The sequence below is a fragment of the Amphiura filiformis genome, chromosome 2 (assembly GCF_039555335.1).
Source record: "Amphiura filiformis chromosome 2, Afil_fr2py, whole genome shotgun sequence".
Taxonomy (NCBI): Eukaryota; Metazoa; Echinodermata; class Ophiuroidea; order Amphilepidida; family Amphiuridae; genus Amphiura; species Amphiura filiformis.
In genome coordinates, this window is record NC_092629.1 from 12,820,954 (window position 1) to 12,841,900 (window position 20,947).

Genomic DNA, 20,947 nt, shown 5'->3' on the forward strand with positions numbered 1-20,947 from the left:
TTATGTTACCAAGCAAAGCCAAGTACAAAAAAAAATAATTAGAAATTTTACCCAATACCTCAAAATTTAGTTTTGACCTAATAAATGTTCTTTAAAGTTACTCCGAGGCACCGTTATCTAAATTATAGCGGGTATGTTATCTACATTCCATTGATTTGCGAGCAGGTTTAGATTATTTGTGACCTTTTGCCCGAGGACCTCTTTCTCATATTTTAGGATAAAAGGACCAACTGGAAGCATTTTAAAGCTGTTATGGAAATGTCACTTGGTAACTGAACACCAAGGAAACGAATTTGAAAATTGCATGTGACAAACTATGGTCGGGTATCTTTATTTGAACTTTCATTTCATACATAGGGCTAAACATGCTGATGTTGTTTCAATTATAATCTGTTAGCATGATTATAACACTTGCATATCAAATTTTCATGTAAATGTTTTACGATTTTTTTACCGTTTCCGGTATATCAAATCTTATTTTGGTTCTGAGGTCACATAAAAAAAAATTTAAAAGGTATCATTATACTATTGTCCTTATTTGTACGAAACATTAGTTATCAGCAGAGCGGAGGTAGACTTGTTGAATGACCCTCATATCTATCCTACTCGGCACGAATCTGACATTAAATATTTGTGATTTGAGACAATTAAATGTTACCATTTTTAAATCCCTTTTAAATATATTTTATTTCATACATTTTTGTCCAGATGAAGATGAATGTACTTTAGGTACTGATACCTGTGACACAAATGCTGATTGTACCAATACTGTTGGTTCTTTCACATGTGCATGTAAGGCCGGTTACAGTGGAGATGGAATATCATGCACAGGTTAGTGTATTTTGTAACTTATCACCATTCTATTCATTTCAAATAATATTGTCACCTGTACACGAATCAAACTAACTTTAGGAAATAACGCATTCTAAGGTTTCAAACCAATTCCGTTTCAATGACAATATTTGTGATGTGATGAATTAAAATGTATTATTATGTTACCAAGTAAAGCCAAAGTACAAAAAAAAATTAATTAGAAATTTTACCCAATACCTCAAAATTTAGTTTTAACCTAATAAGTTACTTCGTGGCACCGTTGTCTAAATTATAGCGGGCATGTTATCTACATTCCATTGATTTGCGAGCAGGTTTAGATTATTTGTGACCTTTTCCCCGAGGACCTCTTACTCATATTTTAGGATAAAAGGGCTAACTAGAAACATTTCAAAGCTGTTATGGAAATGTCACTTGGTAACTGAACACCAAGGAAACGAATTTGAAAATTGCATGTGACAAAAAATGGTCGGGTGTCTTTATTTGAACTTTTATTTCATACATAGGGCTAAACATGCTGATGTTGTTTCAATTATAATCTGTTAGCATAATCATAACACTTACATATGAAATTTTCATGTAAATGTTTTACGATTTGTTTTACCGTTTCCGGTATATCAAATCTTATTTTGGTTCCGAGGTCACATAAAAAAATCAAAAAGTATCATTATACTTTTGTCCATATTTATACGAAACATTAGTTATCAGCAGAGCGGAGGTAGACTTGTTGAATGACCCTCATATCTTTCCTACTCGGCACGAATCTGTCATTAAATATTTGTGATTTAAGACAATTAAATGTTACCATATTTAAATCCCTATTAAAAATATTTTATTTCATACATTTTTGTACAGATATTGATGAATGTACTTTAGATACTGATAACTGTGACACAAATGCTGTTTGTACCAATACCGTTGGTTCCTTCACATGTGCATGTAATGTCGGTTACAGTGGAGATGGAATATCATGCACAGGTTAGTATATTTTGTAACTTATCACAATTCTATTTATTTCAAATAATATTGTCACCTATACGCGAATCAAACTAACTTTAGGAAACGACGCATTCTAAGGTTTCAAACCAATTCCGTTTCAATGACAATATTTGTAATGTGATGAATCAAAATGTATTACCAAGTAAAGCCGAAGTACAAAAACATAATAATTAGAAATTTTACCCAATACCTCAAAATTTAGTTTTAACCTAATAAATTGTCTTTAAAATTACTTCGAGGCACCGTTATCTAAATTATAGCGGGCATGTTATCTACATTCCATTGATTTGCGAGCAGGTTTAGATTATTTGTGACCTTTTCCCGGGGACCTCTTACTCAGAATTTAGGATAAAAGGGCTAACTGAAAGTATTTTAAAGCTGTTATGGAAATGTCACTTGGTAACTGAACACCAAGGAAACGAATTTGAAAATTGCATATGACAAAATATGGTCGGGTGTCTTTATTTGAACTTTCATTTCATACATAGGGCTAAACATGTTGATGTTGTTTCAATTATAATCTGTTAGCATAATCATAACACTTGCATATCAAATTTTCATTCAAATGTTTTACGATTGTTTTTTACCGTTTCCGGTATATCAAACCTTATTTTGGTTCTGAGGTCACATAAAAAAAATAAAAAGTATTATTATACTTTTGTCCTTATTTGTAGGAAACTTTAGTTATCAGCAGAGCGGAGGTAGACTTGTTGAATGACCCTCATATCTATCCTACTCGGCACGAATCTGTCATTAAATATTTGTGATTTAAGACAATTAAATGTCACCATATTTAAATCCCTATTAAAAATATTTTATTTCATACATTTTTGTACAGATATTGATGAATGTACTTTAGATACTGATAACTGTGACACAAATGCTGTTTGTACCAATATCGTTGGCTCCTTCACATGTGCATGTAATGCCGGTTACAGTGGAGATGGAATATCATGCACAGGTTAGTACATTTTGTAACTTATCACAATTCTATTTATTTCAAATAATATTGTCACCTATACGCGAATCAAACTAACTTTAGGAAACGACGCATTCTAAGGTTTCAAACCAATTCCGTTTCAATGACAATATTTGTGATGTGATGAATCAAAATGTATTACCAAGTAAAGCCAAAGTACAAAAAAATAATAATTAGAAATTTTACCCAATACCTCAAAATTTAGTTTTAACCTAATAAATTGTCTTTAAAATTACTTCGAGGCACCGTTATCTAAATTATAGCGGGCATTTTATCTACATTCCATTGATTTGCGAGCAGGTTTAGATTAAATGTTACCATATTTAAATCCCTATTAAATATATTTTATTTCATACATTTTTGTACAGATGAAGATGAATGTACTTTAGGTACTGATACCTGTGACACAAATGCTGATTGTACCAATACTGTTGGTTCTTTCACATGTGCATGTAATGCCGGTTACAGTGGAGATGGAATATCATGCACAGGTTAGTATATTTTGTAACTTATCACCATTCTATTCATTTCAAATAATATTGTCACCTGTACACGAATCAAACTAACTTGAAGAAATGATGCATTCCTATCGAAAGTTTCTACAATGATTGCTCTAAGGTTTCAAACCAATTCCGTTTCAATGACAATATCTGTGATGTGATGAATCAAAATGTATTTATTATATTACCAAGCAAAGCCAAAGTACGAGGGGCAGTCAGTATGTTTTAAGAGTGGACTCGTATCGTCATATGTGGATTGTTTTCACGGCATTTCTCAATGATTACATAAACACTGTACCTTTGTCTTTCAAACAACACATGCAAAAAATATATCACACATATGATTACGTAACAGCATTAGCATAAAATCAATGGTCTAGAGTCACTGGTGAAATTGAGACGTTTTTGTTAAGGGAAATAAGAGGCTGAAATGAGGTATTGTTGTATTTTTTATATTTTCTCGGGAATTCAAGAATGGAGAATGCTGCCTTTTGGAACAGTAATAGAACACGAACTACCAGTTCATTAAACCATGTTTGTTGGGCTGTAAATATTTTAGTTTGTTTAAAATGCATGGTCAAATATGTCTTATTTTTGACAAAAACAAGGTTTTTCTTTCTATACAAATCTTGATATTGCCAAAAATAGCAAACGTGGAAATTTAATTTTTTTGGCCAGCTCTGTTGACTAATCTCCAAAAATTAAAACGGGAGTTTCACTAGAAAATATTTGAGTCCGTGATTAAAATATAACTGTTATTCTACCATTGTCACATTTATACTAAAAGTGGTGGTACAGAGAGAGAGGCCATCGTTTTAATAAGAAATTTATTTTTAAAACTTTTCTGTTCATTTCAGGTTGAGATCATCCATAAAAATTCATATAAATATTTAAATTAAAATTTTCATAGCATTTTGTAATATTTTAGGCCCTATTTACATGGAATTTTGCCATTTTCGTGCATTTCCACCATGTTGTATCGGTCATCCTACCCACGCATGCGCAGATTATTGTTTGATTTGCACCAGTTATCATCGCACTGAGTACTAGCTCTCACACGTGACCAGTCATTATATTTTAGTCTGTTTCATTTTGGAGATAATTAATGTCATTTGTAATAACTGCTTTTTCATTAACGCCATTTTTGCAGAATAATTTTGCTTCCATTCAAGCCCTAAAGTTGTTGAAGTTTCCAGACGTCCCATTTCCACCACAGTTTAATGACAAGTCTCATATTTTACCAAATGCAAATTGAGGACCTAGTGTTTGTTCCTGCCAAAAACTAGCCTTATGTTCCTTGTACTTTCTCTGTTCTCGGACATTTTAAACACGTGTCTTTGCTGTAATTTAAAAGGCCCGCCTTTTTGAGTGTGATTTGGCAGTGTCCCTAGTATATTGATTTTATGCTAATGCTGTTACGTAATCATGTGTATGATATAATTTTTACATGTGTTGTTTGAAAGACAAAGGTACAGTGTTTATGAAATCATTGAGAAATGCCATGAAAACAATCAACATATGACGTCACTAGTCCACTCTTAATACATACTGACTGCCCCTCGTACAAGAAACATTTTTAATTTCTTTGTAATTTTGGAAACCCATTATTGTTATCAAAATAAAACTTATAACATATAAACTCGCTTTCTGATACAATAAACACAATATTTTCCTGTATTTTACCCCTAAATTAAGCAATGTAGCATCACATTAGAGAATGAATTTGGAGAAAACCTGATAATTACAAACACTCGCTGAGCAGCAAGACCTTCCCTCTAAGCTTTTAATCCGATAAGCTGATTATCTATTTGTTTTCATGAATTGGAAGACATTGTTTGATGTATTACTGAGCTCAATCATCTGAAATTACTGGAGCGTGAGCCACCCAAGCTGGTGGCTCAGCATAGTACTTTATTAACAGAAGGTTTTCTCCAAATTCATTTCCTAATGAATAATGATGGAATACATCGTTTTCGTTATTTCTGAATTATATAGTTCTTCAACTGTTTTAGAAATTGATTATATTCTATGTGCTTTATTTTGAAAAAAAAATAATGGTTATCTTTAACTGTCCTTTTATCAGTCCATTTAAAAAAATCGTATTTCATACATTTACAGATATTGATGAATGTGCTTTGGATCCTAATTCCTGTGTCACAAATGCTGATTGTACCAATACTGATGGTTCCTTCACATGTGAATGTAAGGCTGGTTACATGGCAGATGGAGACACATGCATAGGTTAGTCTATTTTATATCATATCGCCATTCTATTTATTTCAAATTATTGTCACCTATACGTGAATCAAACTACCTTTTGGAAATCAAAACGTTTTTGCCATGATTGATTGTTTTTAAAACAATATCGGTTTTGTTTTTTTTTTTTTTTGTTTTTTGTTTTTTGTGTTTGTTTATATAAAATGCTAGAGGAAAAAGTCATATTGCATTGGGGTGCTTTGTTAAAGAGTTTTAGAGTCAATAAGGTCAAATGTCAAATATCTTATACACAGAAGCCAAATTTTCAAAATGCACCGACTCAATCGAAATATGTCTTAAATTACTCCTTTCGGCAAAATCTGAAAAAACAATTTGTGCAATTTTATTTCACAATTTGTAAAACAGTTTGTATAATATGTTTTTTTAAGCATTTTGAACTTTTAATTTATTTTAGTTTGCTTCTTTTCTCCAATTATAAGGTCCTACCACTATGATGCCTACATCAGAATCACCCAGCACAAGGAAACTACCGAGTACACTTAGGGCAACAACAACTGAATCAGGTACATCGTTTCAATCCTTACAATGCTCAATAGTATCTCATTGAACGTGATAAATTTGTCCAATAATACCCAAAAACGTTGTTGTTACAGAAACCTCATCTGACTATCTCTAATTTCTTCTATTCTTCCTTTCATTTAAGGGTACATGATGTATTGTTGGTCGAAACAGCCAAATATCGATTTTCATTATCAATAGTACATGGCTCTATTGGGTGATTTTTGGGTTAGCATCTAGTTTTCCTACATTCGTGGAACCAATGTGTTTTGGCATCCTTACACCTCAAAGGATAAAGCTAGAATCAATTCCATATTTTTTTATGCCCCCCCCCCCCTATACTTCCCACATAATGGAGGCCAAAAGTCTGTTCTATCATGCTGTATACACCTTAAATTGTTCCTCTCATTGCATAAAAAATCATTTGTCATATTGCACTAGGGTGCTTAGTTAAGGAGTTATAGAGTAAATTAGGTCAAATGTCAAATATCTCATGCACAGAAGCCAAATTTTCAAAATGCACCGATTCGATTGAAATATGTCTTAATTAAACTACTCCTCACGGCAATTTTTTTTTAATTTGTGAAATTGTATTTTACAATTTGTATAACAGTTTGAATAATATGGTTTTATAAGCACCTTGAACTTTTAATTTATTTTTATATGCTCCTTTCCTCCAATTATAAGGTGCTACCACTATGATGCCTACAACAGAATCACCCAGCACAAGGAAACTACCGAGTACACCTAGGGCAACAACAACTGAATCAGGTACATCGTTTTAATCCTTTCATCATATTATAATGCTTAATAGTATCTCATTGAACGCGATCAATTTGTTCAATAATACCCATCCAGTCATTTAGGGACGCACCATTAGATATTATTGGGGGCTAGGGAGTTTGGGTCAGGCAGAAATTTTTATTTTTTTGCTCATCAGTGAGGCAAAATGTTGTTTTTTTTTTACTCATCAGTGAGGCAACTTTTTTTTTACTCATCAGTGAGGCTAAATTTTTTTCTTCAAAAACTCCCCCCCCCCCGGATAATATCTAATGGTGCGTCCCTTACACCATGTGGTGTCATCCCTAGCAACAACACATCTTTATGTGCAATAACATCCGGCGAAGACGGCTGTTGCGCTGTTGAAAGCGCTCGGGTGAAATCGATGGTACCAGAAAGTAGTGATCGTAGTTAATCCTAAAATTGCTTCCTTTCAACTAACTTTTATTCACTTTGCATATCAAAAATAGTAGTTAAAACACATAATCATGTTTTGTACTGCATTATATTTAATTAGGTCCACCTGTTGTAACGACAGAACCGTCCACTACGACCAAATCAGTCACTACAATAGGTCAAGGTAAATTACCATGCTTCGAGGTAAATTTCATATTATATTCTCATCTTACGTGTTGCAGCAGGACATTTGGGCACCACTGATTCATTCAGATGATAAATGGACATATATAATTTGGTGCAGATGGGTGGGTTCTTTGCTTTTCCAGAATCTTGCGAAATAATCCTTTGGCTCCCTGCCTAACGCATTTACACCTTACAATTTACGCTTCCAATCTGGTGTCATTTGCTCCTTTTTAATTACTGATCTAGAACTGGCTGCTTTGGATATATTGTCATATTGCACTAGGGTGCTTAGTTGAAGAGTTTTAGAGTCAATAAGGTCAAATGTCAAATATCTTATACACAGAAGCCAAATTTTCAAAATGCACCGATTCAATCGAAATATGTCTTAAATTACTCCTTTCGGCAAAATCTGAAAAAACAATTTGTGCAATGTTATTTCACAATTTGTAAAACAGTTTGTATAATATGGTTTTTTAAGCATTTTGAACTTTTAATTTATTTTTGTTTGCTTCTTTTCTCCAATTATAAGGTCCTACCACTATGATGCCTACATCAGAATCACCCAGCACAAGGAACCTACCGAGTACACCTAGGGCAACAACAACTGAATCAGGTACATCGTTGCAATCCTTCCATCCTATATTACAATGCTCAATAGTATCTCATTGAACGTGATAAACTTGTCCAATAATACCCAAAAACGTTGTTGTTACAGAAACCTCATCTGACTATCTGTAATTTCTTCTGTTCTTCCTTTCATTTAAGGGTACATGATGTATTGTTGGTCAAAACAGCCAAATATCGATTTTCATTATCAATAGTACATGGCTCTATTGGGTGATTTTTGAGTTAGCATCTAGTTTTCCTACATTAGTGGAACCAATGTGTTTTGGCATCCTTACACCTCAAAGGATAAAGCTAGAATCAATTCCATTTATTTTATACCCCTATACTTCCCACATAATGGAGGCCAAAAGTCTGTTCTATCATGCTGTAATACACCTTAAATTGTTCCTCTCATTGCATAAAAATCAATTGTCATACTGCACTAGGGTGCTTAGTTAAGGAGTTATAGAGTAAATTAGGTCAAATGTCAAATATCCCATGCACAGAAGCCAAATTTTCAAAATGCACCGATTCGATTGAAATATGTCTTAATTAAACCACTCCTCTCGGCATTTTTTTTTAATTTGTGAAATTGTATTTTACAATTTGTATAACAGTTTGAATAATATGGTTTTATAAGCACCTTGAACTTTTAATTTATTTTTATATGCTCCTTTCCTCCAATTATAAGGTGCTACCACTATGATGCCTACAACAGAATCACCCAGCACAAGGAAACTACCGAGTACACCTAGGGCAACAACAACTGAATCAGGTACATCGTTTTAATCCTTTCATCATATTATAATGCTTAATAGTATCTCATTGAACGCGATCAATTTGTTCAATAATACCCATCCAGTCATTTAGGGACGCACCATTAGATATTATTGGGGGGCTAGGGAGTTTGGGTCAGGCAGAAATTTTTATTTTTTTTGCTCATCAGTGAGGCAAAATGTTGTTTTTTTTACTCATCAGTGAGGCAACTTTTTTTTTTTACTCATCAGTGAGGCTAAATTTTTTTTCTTCAAAAATCTCCCTAGCCCCCCCCCGGTTAATATCTAATGGTGCGTCCCTTACACCATGTGGTGTCATCCCTAGCAACAACACATCTTTATGTGCAATAACATCCGGCGAAGACGGCTGTTGCGCTGTTGAAAGCGCTCGGGTGAAATCGATGGTACCAGAAAGTAGTGATCGTAGTTAATCCTAAAATTGCTTCCTTTCAACTAACTTTTATTCACTTTGCATATCAAAAATACTAGTTAAAACACATAATCATGTTTTGTACTGCATTATATTTAATTAGGTCCACCTGTTGTAACGACAGAACCGTCCACTACGACCAAATCAGTCACTACAATAGGTCAAGGTAAATTACCATGCTTCGAGGTAAATTTCATATTATATTCTCATCTTACGTGTTGCAGCAGGACATTTGGGCACCACTGATTCATTCAGATGATAAATGGACATATATAATTTGGTGCAGATGGGTGGGTTCTTTGCTTTTCCAGAATCTTGCGAAATAATCCTTTGGCTCCCTGCCTAACGCATTTACACCTTACAATTTACGCTTCCAATCTGGTGTCATTTGCTCCTTTTTAATTACTGATCTAGAACTGGCTGCTTTGGATATATTGTCATATTGCACTAGGGTGCTTAGTTGAAGAGTTTTAGAGTCAATAAGGTCAAATGTCAAATATCTTATACACAGAAGCCAAATTTTCAAAATGCACCGATTCAATCGAAATATGTCTTAAATTACTCCTTTCGGCAAAATCTGAAAAAACAATTTGTGCAATGTTATTTCACAATTTGTAAAACAGTTTGTATAATATGGTTTTTTAAGCATTTTGAACTTTTAATTTATTTTTGTTTGCTTCTTTTCTCCAATTATAAGGTCCTACCACTATGATGCCTACATCAGAATCACCCAGCACAAGGAACCTACCGAGTACACCTAGGGCAACAACAACTGAATCAGGTACATCGTTGCAATCCTTCCATCCTATATTACAATGCTCAATAGTATCTCATTGAACGTGATAAACTTGTCCAATAATACCCAAAAACGTTGTTGTTACAGAAACCTCATCTGACTATCTGTAATTTCTTCTGTTCTTCCTTTCATTTAAGGGTACATGATGTATTGTTGGTCAAAACAGCCAAATATCGATTTTCATTATCAATAGTACATGGCTCTATTGGGTGATTTTTGAGTTAGCATCTAGTTTTCCTACATTAGTGGAACCAATGTGTTTTGGCATCCTTACACCTCAAAGGATAAAGCTAGAATCAATTCCATTTATTTTTATACCCCCTATACTTCCCACATAATGGAGGCCAAAAGTCTGTTCTATCATGCTGTAATACACCTTAAATTGTTCCTCTCATTGCATAAAAATCAATTGTCATACTGCACTAGGGTGCTTAGTTAAGGAGTTATAGAGTAAATTAGGTCAAATGTCAAATATCCCATGCACAGAAGCCAAATTTTCAAAATGCACCGATTCGATTGAAATATGTCTTAATTAAACCACTCCTCTCGGCATTTTTTTTTTAATTTGTGAAATTGTATTTTACAATTTGTATAACAGTTTGAATAATATGGTTTTATAAGCACCTTGAACTTTTAATTTATTTTTATATGCTCCTTTCCTCCAATTATAAGGTGCTGCCACTATGATGCCTACAACAGAATCACCCAGCACAAGGAAACTACCGAGTACACCTGGGGCAACAACAACTGAATCAGGTACATCGTTTCAATCCTTTCATCATATAAGTATTATAATGCTTAATAGTATCTCATTGAACGCGATCAATTTGTTCAATAATAGCCATCCAGTCATTTAGGTACGCACCATTAGATATTATCGGGGGGCTAGGGAGTTTGGGTCAGGCAGAATTTTTTTTTTTTTTTTTTTGCTCATCAGTGAGGCAAATTTTTTTTTTTACTCATCAGTGAGGCAACATTTTTTTTACTCATCAGTGAGGCTAAATTTTTTTCTTCAAAAACTCCCTAGCCCCCCGGATAATATCTAATGGTGCGTCCCTTACTACATGTGGTGTCATCCCTAGCAACAACACATCTTTATGTGCAATAACATCCGGCGAAGACGCCTGTTGCGCTGTTGAAAGCGCTCGGGTGAAATCGATGGTACCAGAAAGTAGTGATCATAGTTAAACCTAAAATTGCTTCCTTTCAACTAACTTTTATTCACTTTGCATATCAAAAATAGTAGTTAAAACACATAACCATGTTTTGTACTGCATTATATTTAATTAGGTCCACCTGTTGTAACGACAGAACCGTCCACTACGACCAAATCAGTCACTACAATAGGTCAAGGTAAATTACCATGCTTCGAGGTAAATTTCATATTATATTCTCATCTTACGTGTTGCAGCAGGACATTTGGGCACCACTGATTCATTCAGATGATAAATGGACATATATAATTTGGTGCAGATGGGTGGGTTCTTTGCTTTTCCAGATTCTTGCGAAATAATCCTTTGGCTCCCTGCCTAACGCATTTACACCTTACAATTTACGCTTCCAATCTGGTGTCATTTGCTCCTTTTTCATCACTGATCTAGAACTGGCCGCTTTGGATATAATGTCATATTGCACTAGGGTGCTTAGTTGAAGAGTTTTAGAGTCAATAAGGTCAAATGTCAAATATCTTATACACAGAAGCCACATTTTCAAAATGCACCGATTCAATCGAAATATGTCTTAAATTACTCCTTTCGGCAAAATCTGAAAAAACAATTTGTGCAATTTTATTTCACAATTTGTAAAACAGTTTGTATGATATGTCTTTTTAAGCGTTTTGAACTTTTAATTTATTTTTGTTTGCTTCTTTTCTCCAATTATAAGGTCCTACCACTATGATGCCTACATCAGAATCACCCAGCACAAGGAACCTACCGAGTACACCTAGGGCAACAACAACTGAATCAGGTACATCGTTGCAATCTTTCCATCCTATATTACAATGCTCAATAGTATCTCATTGAACGTGATAAATTTGTCCAATAATACCCAAAAACGTTGTTGTTACAGAAACCTCATCTGACTATCTGTAATTTCTTCTGTTCTTCCTTTCATTTAAGGGTACATGATGTATTGTTGGTCGAAACAGCCAAATATCGATTTTCATTATCAATAGTACATGGCACTATTGGGTGATTTTTGAGTTAGCATCTAGTTTTCCTACATTAGTGGAACCAATGTGTTTTGGCATCCTTACACCTCAAAGGATAAAGCTAGAATCAATTCCATTTATTTTTATGCCCCCCTATACTTCCCACATAATGGAGGCCAAAAGTCTGTTCTATCATGCTGTAATACACCTTAAATTGTTCCTCTCATTGCATAAAAAATCAATTGTCATACTGCACTAGGGTGCATAGTTAAGGAGTTATAGAGTAAATTAGGTCAAATGTCAAATATCCCATGCACAGAAGCCAAATTTTCAAAATGCACCGATTCGATTGAAATATGTCTTAATTAAACTACTCCTCTCGGCAATTTTTTTTAATTTGTGAAATTGTATTTTACAATTTGTATAACAGTTTGAATAATATGGTTTTATAAGCACCTTGAACTTTTAATTTATTTTTATATGCTCCTTTCCTCCAATTATAAGGTGCTGACACTATGATGCCTACAACAGAATCACCCAGCACAAGGAAACTACCGAGTACACCTAGGGCAACAACAACTGAATCAGGTACATCGTTTCAATCCTTTCATCATATAAGTATTATAATGCTTAATAGTATCTCATTGAACGCGATCAATTTGTTCAATAATAGCCATCCAGTCATTTAGGGACGCACCATTAGATATTATCGGGGGGGCTAGGGAGTTTGGGTCAGGCAGAATTGTTTGTTTTTTTGCTCATCAGTGAGGCAAATTTTTTTTTTTACTCATCAGTGAGGCAACATTTTTTTTTTTCATCAGTGAGGCTAAATTTTTTTTCAAAAACTCCCTAGCCCCCCGGATAATATCTAATGGTGCGTCCCTTACTACATGTGGTGTCATCCCTAGCAACAACACATCTTTATGTGCAATAACATCCGGCGAAGACGCCTGTTGCGCTGTTGGAAGCGCTCGGGTGAAATCGATGGTACCAGAAAGTAGTGATCATAGTTAAACCTAAAATTGCTTCCTTTCAACTAACTTTTATTCACTTTGCATATCAAAAATACTAGTTAAAACACATAACCATGTTTTGTACTGCATTATATTTAATTAGGTCCACCTGTTGTAACGACAGAACCGTCCACTACGACCAAATCAGTCACTACAATAGGTCAAGGTAAATTACCATGCTTCGAGGTAAATTTCATATTATATTCTCATCTTACGTGTTGCAGCAGGACATTTGGGCACCACTGATTCATTCAGATGATAAATGGACATATATAATTTGGTGCAGATGGGTGGGTTCTTTGCTTTTCCAGATTCTTGCGAAATAATCCTTTGGCTCCCTGCCTAACGCATTTACACCTTACAATTTACGCTTCCAATCTGGTGTCATTTGCTCCTTTTTAATCACTGATCTAGAACTGGCCGCTTTGGATATAATGTCATATTGCACTAGGGTGCTTAGTTGAAGAGTTTTAGAGTCAATAAGGTCAAATGTCAAATATCTTATACACAGAAGCCACATTTTCAAAATGCACCGATTCAATCGAAATATGTCTTAAATTACTCCTTTCGGCAAAATCTGAAAAAACAATTTGTGCAATTTTATTTCACAATTTGTAAAACAGTTTGTATAATATGGTTTTTAAGCATTTTGAACTTTTAATTTATTTTTGTTTGCTTCTTTTCTCCAATTATAAGGTCCTACCACTATGATGCCTACATCAGAATCACCCAGCACAAGGAACCTACCGAGTACACCTAGGGCAACAACAACTGAATCAGGTACATCGTTGCAATCCTTCCATCCTATATTACAATGTTCAATAGTATCTCATTGAACGTGATAAATTTGTCCAATAATACCCAAAAACGTTGTTGTTACAGAAACCTCATCTGACTATCTGTAATTTCTTCTGTTCTTCCTTTCATTTAAGGGTACATGATGTATTGTTGGTCGAAACAGCCAAATATCGATTTTCATTATCAATAGTACATGGCTCTATTGGGTGATTTTTGAGTTAGCATCTAGTTTTCCTACATTAGTGGAACCAATGTGTTTTGGCATCCTTACACCTCAAAGGATAAAGCTAGAATCAATTCCATTTATTTTTATGCCCCCTATACTTCCCACATAATGGAGGCCAAAAGTCTGTTCTATCATGCTGTAATACACCTTAAATTGTTCCTCTCATTGCATAAAAATCAATTGTCATACTGCACTAGGGTGCTTAGTTAAGGAGTTATAGAGTAAATTAGGTCAAATGTCAAATATCCCATGCACAGAAGCCACATTTTCAAAATGCACCGATTCGATTGAAATATGTCTTAATTAAACTACTCCTCTCGGCAATTTTTTTTAATTTGTGAAATTGTATTTTACAATTTGTATAACAGTTTGAATAATATGGTTTTATAAGCACCTTGAACTTTTAATTTATTTTTATATGCTCCTTTCCTCCAATTATAAGGTGCTGACACTATGATGCCTACAACAGAATCACCCAGCACAATGAAACTACCGAGTACACCTAGGGCAACAACAACTGAATCAGGTACATCGTTTCAATCCTTTCATCATAATAGTATTATAATGCTTAATAGTATCTCATTGAACGCGATCAATTTGTTCAATAATAGCCATCCAGTCATTTAGGGACGCACCATTAGATATTATCGGGGGGGCTAGGGAGTGTGGGTCAGGCAGAATTGTTTGTTTTTTTGCTCATCAGTGAGGCAAATTTTTTTTTTTACTCATCAGTGAGGCAACATTTTTTTTTTACTCATCAGTGAGGCTAAATTTTTTTTCTTTAAAAAACTCCCTAGCCCCCCCCGGATAATATCTAATGGTGCGTCCCTTACTACATGTGGTGTCATCCCTAGCAACAACACATCTTTATGTGCAATAACATCCGGCGAAGACGCCTGTTGCGCTGTTGGAAGCGCTCGGGTGAAATCGATGGTACCAGAAAGTAGTGATCATAGTTAAACCTAAAATTGCTTCCTTTCAACTAACTTTTATTCACTTTGCATATCAAAAATACTAGTTAAAACACATAACCATGTTTTGTACTGCATTATATTTAATTAGGTCCACCTGTTGTAACGACAGAACCGTCCACTACGACCAAATCAGTCACTACAATAGGTCAAGGTAAATTACCATGCTTCGAGGTAAATTTCATATTATATTCTCATCTTACGTGTTGCAGCAGGACATTTGGGCACCACTGATTCATTCAGATGATAAATGGACATATATAATTTGGTGCAGATGGGTGGGTTCTTTGCTTTTCCAGAATCTTGCGAAATAATCCTTTGGCTCCCTGCCTAACGCATTTACACTTTACAATTTACGCTTCCAATCTGGGGTCATTTGCTCCTTTTTAATCGCTGATCTGGAACTGGCCGCTTTGGTTTAATGTCATATTGCACTTGGGTGCTTAGTTAAAGAGTTTTACAGTCAATAAGGTCAAATGTCAAATATCTTAAACACAGAAGCCAAATGTTCAAAATGCACCGATTCAATCGAAATATGTCTTAAATTACTCCTTTCGGCAAAATCTGAAAAAACAATTTGTGCAATTTTATTTCACAATTTGTAAAACAGTTTGTATAATAATTTATGTTTTTTTAAGCATTTTATTTTAATTTATTTTTGTTTGCTTCTTTTCTCCAATTATAAGGTCCTACCACTATGATGCCTACATCAGAATCACCCAGCACAAGGAACCTACCGAGTACACCTAGGGCAACAACAACTGAATCAGGTACATCGTTTCAATCCTTCCATCCTATATTACAATGCTCAATAGTATCTCATTGAACGTGATAAATTTGTCCAATAATACCCAAAAACGTTGCTGTTACAGAAACCTCATCTGACTATCTGTAATTTCTTCTATTCTTCCTTTCATTTAAGGGTACATGATGTATTGTTGGTCGAAGCAGACAAAATCGATTTTCATTATCAATAGTACATGGCTCTATTGGGTGATTTTTGGGTTAGCATCTAGTTTTCCTACATTAGTGGAACCAATGTGTTTTGGCATCCTTACACCTCAAAGGATAAAGCTAGAATCAATTCCATTTATTTTTATGCCCCCTATACTTCCCACATAATGGAGGCCAAAAGTCTGTTCTATCATGCTGTAATACACCTTAAATTGTTCCTAGTTATAGAGTAAATTAGGTCAAATGTCAAATATCCCATGCACAGAAGCCAAATTTTCAAAATTAACCGATTCGATTGAAATATGTCTTAATTAAACTACTCCTCTCGGCAATTTTTTTTTAATTTGTGAAATTGTATTTTACAATTTGTATAACAGTTTGAATAATATGGTTTTATAAGCACCTTGAACTTTTAATTTATTTTTATATGCTCCTTTCCTCCAATTATAAGGTGCTACCACTATGATGCCTACAACAGAATCACCCAGCACAAGGAACCTACCGAGTACACCTAGGGCAACAACAACTGAATCAGGTACATCGTTTCAATCCTTTCATCATATTATAATGCTTAATAGTATCTCATTGAATGCGATCAATTTGTTCAATAATACCCATCCAGTCATTTAGGGACGCACCATTAGATATTATCGGGGGGGCTAGGGAGTTTGGGTCAGGCAGAATTTTTTTTTTTGCTCATCAGTGAGGCAAATTTTTTTTTTACTCATCAGTGAGGCAACATTTATTTTTACTCATCAGTGAGGCTAAATTTTTTTTTTCAAAAACTCCCTAGCCCCCCCCACACACAATATCTAATGGTGCGTCCCTTACATCATGTGGTGTCATCCCTAGCAACAACACATCTTTATGTGCAATAACATCCGGCGAAGACGCCTGTTGCGCTGTTGAAAGCGCTCGGGTGAAATCGATGGCACCAGAAAGTAATGATCGTAGTTAAACCTAAAATTGCTTCCTTTCAACTAACTTTTATTCACTTTGCATATCAAAAATACTAGTTAAAACACATAACCATGTTTTGTACTGCATTATATTTAATTAGGTCCACTTGTTGCAACGACAGAAGCGTCCACTACGACCAAATCAGTCACTACAATAGGTCAAGGTAAATTACCATGCTTCGAGGTAAATTTCATATTATATTCTCATCTTACGTGTTGCAGCAGGACATTTGGGAACCACTGATTCATTCAGATGATAAATGGACATATATAATTTGGTGCAGATGGGTGGGTTCTTTGCTTTTCCAGAATCTTGCGAAATAATCCTTTGGCTCCCTGCCTAACGCATTTACACCTTACAATTTACGCTTCCAATCTGGTGTCATTTGCTCCTTTTTAATCGCTGATCTGGAAATGGTCTTATTATATACATTTTTGTCCAGATAAAGATGAATGTACTTCAGGTACTGATACCTGTGACACAAATGCTGATTGTACCAATACTGATGGTTCCTTCACCTGTCCCGTCCACAAGCAAAAACTAGCCTGGCCGCCTTATTCCGGACACGTTCGTACGGCCTTTTTCAGCGTCGAAGCGAAATTTCCGATTCAACAGACTGATGACGTCATTCATTATATGAGCGAAAGTAGTTGTTTTGTATCGCGGCCCATTTAAAGACGTTGCTATGTGTATACACTGTCACAGAACGGGGATAAAGATGTAGGCTTAAAACTCACTAAAACACCTTGAAAAATCGACAAGTGTCAAGCTCCAACTAACGAATCAATGTTTATGTCAACAGCTCAATAAATTTTGGAAGGCAAAAACACGCAGCAAATATTTATCTGAACAAGAACCGCAGTCAATCGACAAACCTAGTTGCCTAGCAACTAAATCCTGCTATTGTTATACTCGTAGAAAACACATTTCACTGTCTCAAACCTTGTGTCGAAGCAGTAAATAACAGCATGTTATATGCTAGCTGCTCATGTTGCTAATATACGAATGTAAATATTCCGTGATCTAAAAATGGCAGACAATTTGAACTTGGCCCGATTATATCTGAGACGAAAATACCTAAAATACCTAAGGTATTTTCGTCTCAGCTAAAAACATGGCAATGAAAAACACGACGCAGACCATATTAATAAGATCACGAAATGGCTCGATTTCAAGTGAAGCGAGAATTAATTTTGAAACGTCGCGACACGAGATTTTAGCCACAAACTGACCAACTACTGCTTTGATTACAATCTCACAACGTTGGCTGGCCGTACGTATTCATATCATGACATCATAGTAGTTTCAAGGACAAATCCGTCTCGTTCGAAGACGCTCACTAGAGCTTACAGTTGGTTTTTGCGGAATATCAATTTTAAACAACTTGTGTTGTCCAAAAAGCAGTATTAAATTTTCATTGTCCTCATAATATTAGTTTTCAAATGATATGATCTTGTCCGAGCAATATGTATATTAATATTTTGATAATCCGATTTTCTGTAAAACTATCTACGTACATGTTTGTACAGATATTGATGAATGCGATTTGGATACTGATGACTGTCACACAGATGCTGACTGTACCAATATCGTTGGTTCCTTCACATGTGCATGTAAGGCTGGTTACAATGGAGATGGAAAAACTTGTACAGGTTGGTCTATTTCGTACCACATCGTCATTCTATTTATAATAATAATAATTAATAGTCACCTATATGCAAATCACAGATTTTTAGAAATGATGAATTCCTATTGACATTTACTACTATCATCGTTTTAAGCTTTCAAAACAATTTAGTTTCAGTGACAAAATTTGCAAGGTGATCAATCAAAAATGAAACATTATGGTACCAAGTGTAGCCAGTGTTTTCAAGCCCTCTTTTGACTATACCACAAAATATGCTTACTTAATATAATTACTTTCAAGGTCAAAGTTGACCTTTGAAAGAACCCCGTTGTTTAATCAAAATAAACCTAATAAAATGTAAGATCAATTTCAAAAACACAAATACCAATTTGCCTGTATTGTACCCCTTAAACCAACAATATAGCGATGGAAGGGGTTAAATTTAGTACATTATTTTCGATGTAGTTTTCCTTCTGAAATGTTTAGTTCTTCAACTGTTTTAGAATTTGCTTCTATTTTATGCGCTTTTATTTTGATACAAAATAATGGTTATCTTTCAAGGGTTCCTTTAAAACAATATCTTCTTTCGTAATTTTTTGCACAGACATTGATGAATGTATTTTGGTTACTGATAATAACTGTGACACTAATGCTGCCTGTACCAATACCGGTGGCTCCTTTACATGTGCATGTGTCGCTGGTTACACTGGAGATGGAGTTACATGCGCAGGTTAGTCTATGTTGTACCATATCGCCATTCCGTTTATGTCAAATAACTGACGCGAATCACACTACCTTACTTTTGGAAATGGAGCATTCGTAGCAAAATTTTCTACAATGATTGTTTTAAGTTTCTAAAATAATTTCGACAATATTTGTGATGTTATCAGTCAAAATTGCTACATAATAATGCTAAGTAATGCCAATGTATTAATCTTTATTGAGTTTTAATTGTATAATGTTTTAATTTCTGGGATTTATTTAATTATTTATTTATTTATTTATTTATTTATTTATTTATTTATGTAGTCGTTACTCTGAGTTTCATGCCTAAAAGGCGACCCAATACACACATATTGTACATGGAAAACACTGTGACAGTACGTAGTGTATTGTCACGGTGAAGACCGTGCTTGGAAGAGTATGCTGTATGCTAGCATACGTATGGTCACGGTGTATCTCGTTGTCATAATACCACGTACTTTAGTACAGTAATAGCGCCCTCTTTTCACTATAAAACGTATTTTCAACGTAGTGAAGAAATATTGTAGGTAATATAACACTATAGAATATAAAAACTAGTATTTTTAGAAGTTACATCGTTACATTAAGGTTACTCAAGGTTTTAACATTAATATTTATAATTTATTTATAATTAGAAACAGCCCGTCACCCTTAAGGTTACTCATTGTTGTTTGTTGATGCTGGACCCATCAGTATCAACCAAAAACATCAAGGCCGCAGGGCCGGCAGGGCCGGCAGGCCCGAGGCCGGAGACTCCCATACGACGACTAAACACTCCAAGTGGGACCCCAATATAAGGGCCCCGCAGGGCAAGAAAGCAAGAGTAACCTTAAGGATGACGAACTGATAACGAAAATTCTGTTATATTTACGGACAGCTCGTCACCCATTTCATAGGCCTACTTTTACATTTTTTTTTCTTTACCCCATAATTTCCCCAGGCGGTGGTGGAAGCGATATCGCAAATTTTGACGTCGCCATTGGATTAACACATAATCATGAAATCTTTACAAACAATTCTAAATTTGTTATCTGGTGTCAAAGCAAAATTATCTTACTCTAAAACCGTTGGGGTACGACAATGTACCACACTGTATTTTGAATGGGGCTGTCAGCCTTGTATTTTCGCCAGCCTCGAACGTCACGTGTCGCGTGTCCTATGCCACCTGAATTTCCCTCATTCTTCAGGCCCTGCCCTCTATCGGGGGCTAATTTATAATTTAAGCTTGTTTGCTATTGTTTTTGGAACAACATTGTTTCTTTATAAGCCTGCGGCGCAACCTTGAACAATATTGTTTTGTTTTGTTTTCATGTTTTGCACATGTTTTGAATTCTTAAAAAAAGTTTGGTACTCACAGCATAATTAACCGACCGGCCCTAAATCCTGAAAAATCAGGGTCGCATTTTTTTTTAATGATGATTTTTACAGATTTGGTCAAAAAATCAATG

The 20,947-nt window shown here is 34.8% G+C and overlaps 1 protein-coding gene across 1 annotated transcript in view; it reads left to right on the forward strand.

Annotated features, from left to right (window-relative positions):
- The first annotated feature begins 258 nt into the window (after positions 1-258).
- The window catches only part of LOC140138301 (uncharacterized), a 109,482-nt gene continuing 88,793 nt past the window's right edge, over positions 259-20,947 (forward strand). Inside the window, exons 1-25 of the mRNA XM_072160214.1 lie at positions 259-268; positions 709-792; positions 2,669-2,791; positions 3,178-3,300; positions 5,428-5,550; positions 6,006-6,089; positions 6,772-6,855; positions 7,382-7,444; positions 7,976-8,059; positions 8,744-8,827; positions 9,362-9,424; positions 9,956-10,039; positions 10,727-10,810; positions 11,345-11,407; positions 11,939-12,022; positions 12,711-12,794; positions 13,323-13,385; positions 13,916-13,999; positions 14,686-14,769; positions 15,306-15,368; positions 15,901-15,984; positions 16,620-16,703; positions 17,229-17,291; positions 18,658-18,780; positions 19,360-19,485. Of these exons, the coding sequence (XP_072016315.1) occupies positions 259-268; positions 709-792; positions 2,669-2,791; positions 3,178-3,300; positions 5,428-5,550; positions 6,006-6,089; positions 6,772-6,855; positions 7,382-7,444; positions 7,976-8,059; positions 8,744-8,827; positions 9,362-9,424; positions 9,956-10,039; positions 10,727-10,810; positions 11,345-11,407; positions 11,939-12,022; positions 12,711-12,794; positions 13,323-13,385; positions 13,916-13,999; positions 14,686-14,769; positions 15,306-15,368; positions 15,901-15,984; positions 16,620-16,703; positions 17,229-17,291; positions 18,658-18,780; positions 19,360-19,485 (2,098 nt within the window). The remainder of the gene's footprint in view (positions 269-708; positions 793-2,668; positions 2,792-3,177; positions 3,301-5,427; positions 5,551-6,005; positions 6,090-6,771; positions 6,856-7,381; positions 7,445-7,975; positions 8,060-8,743; positions 8,828-9,361; positions 9,425-9,955; positions 10,040-10,726; positions 10,811-11,344; positions 11,408-11,938; positions 12,023-12,710; positions 12,795-13,322; positions 13,386-13,915; positions 14,000-14,685; positions 14,770-15,305; positions 15,369-15,900; positions 15,985-16,619; positions 16,704-17,228; positions 17,292-18,657; positions 18,781-19,359; positions 19,486-20,947) is intronic.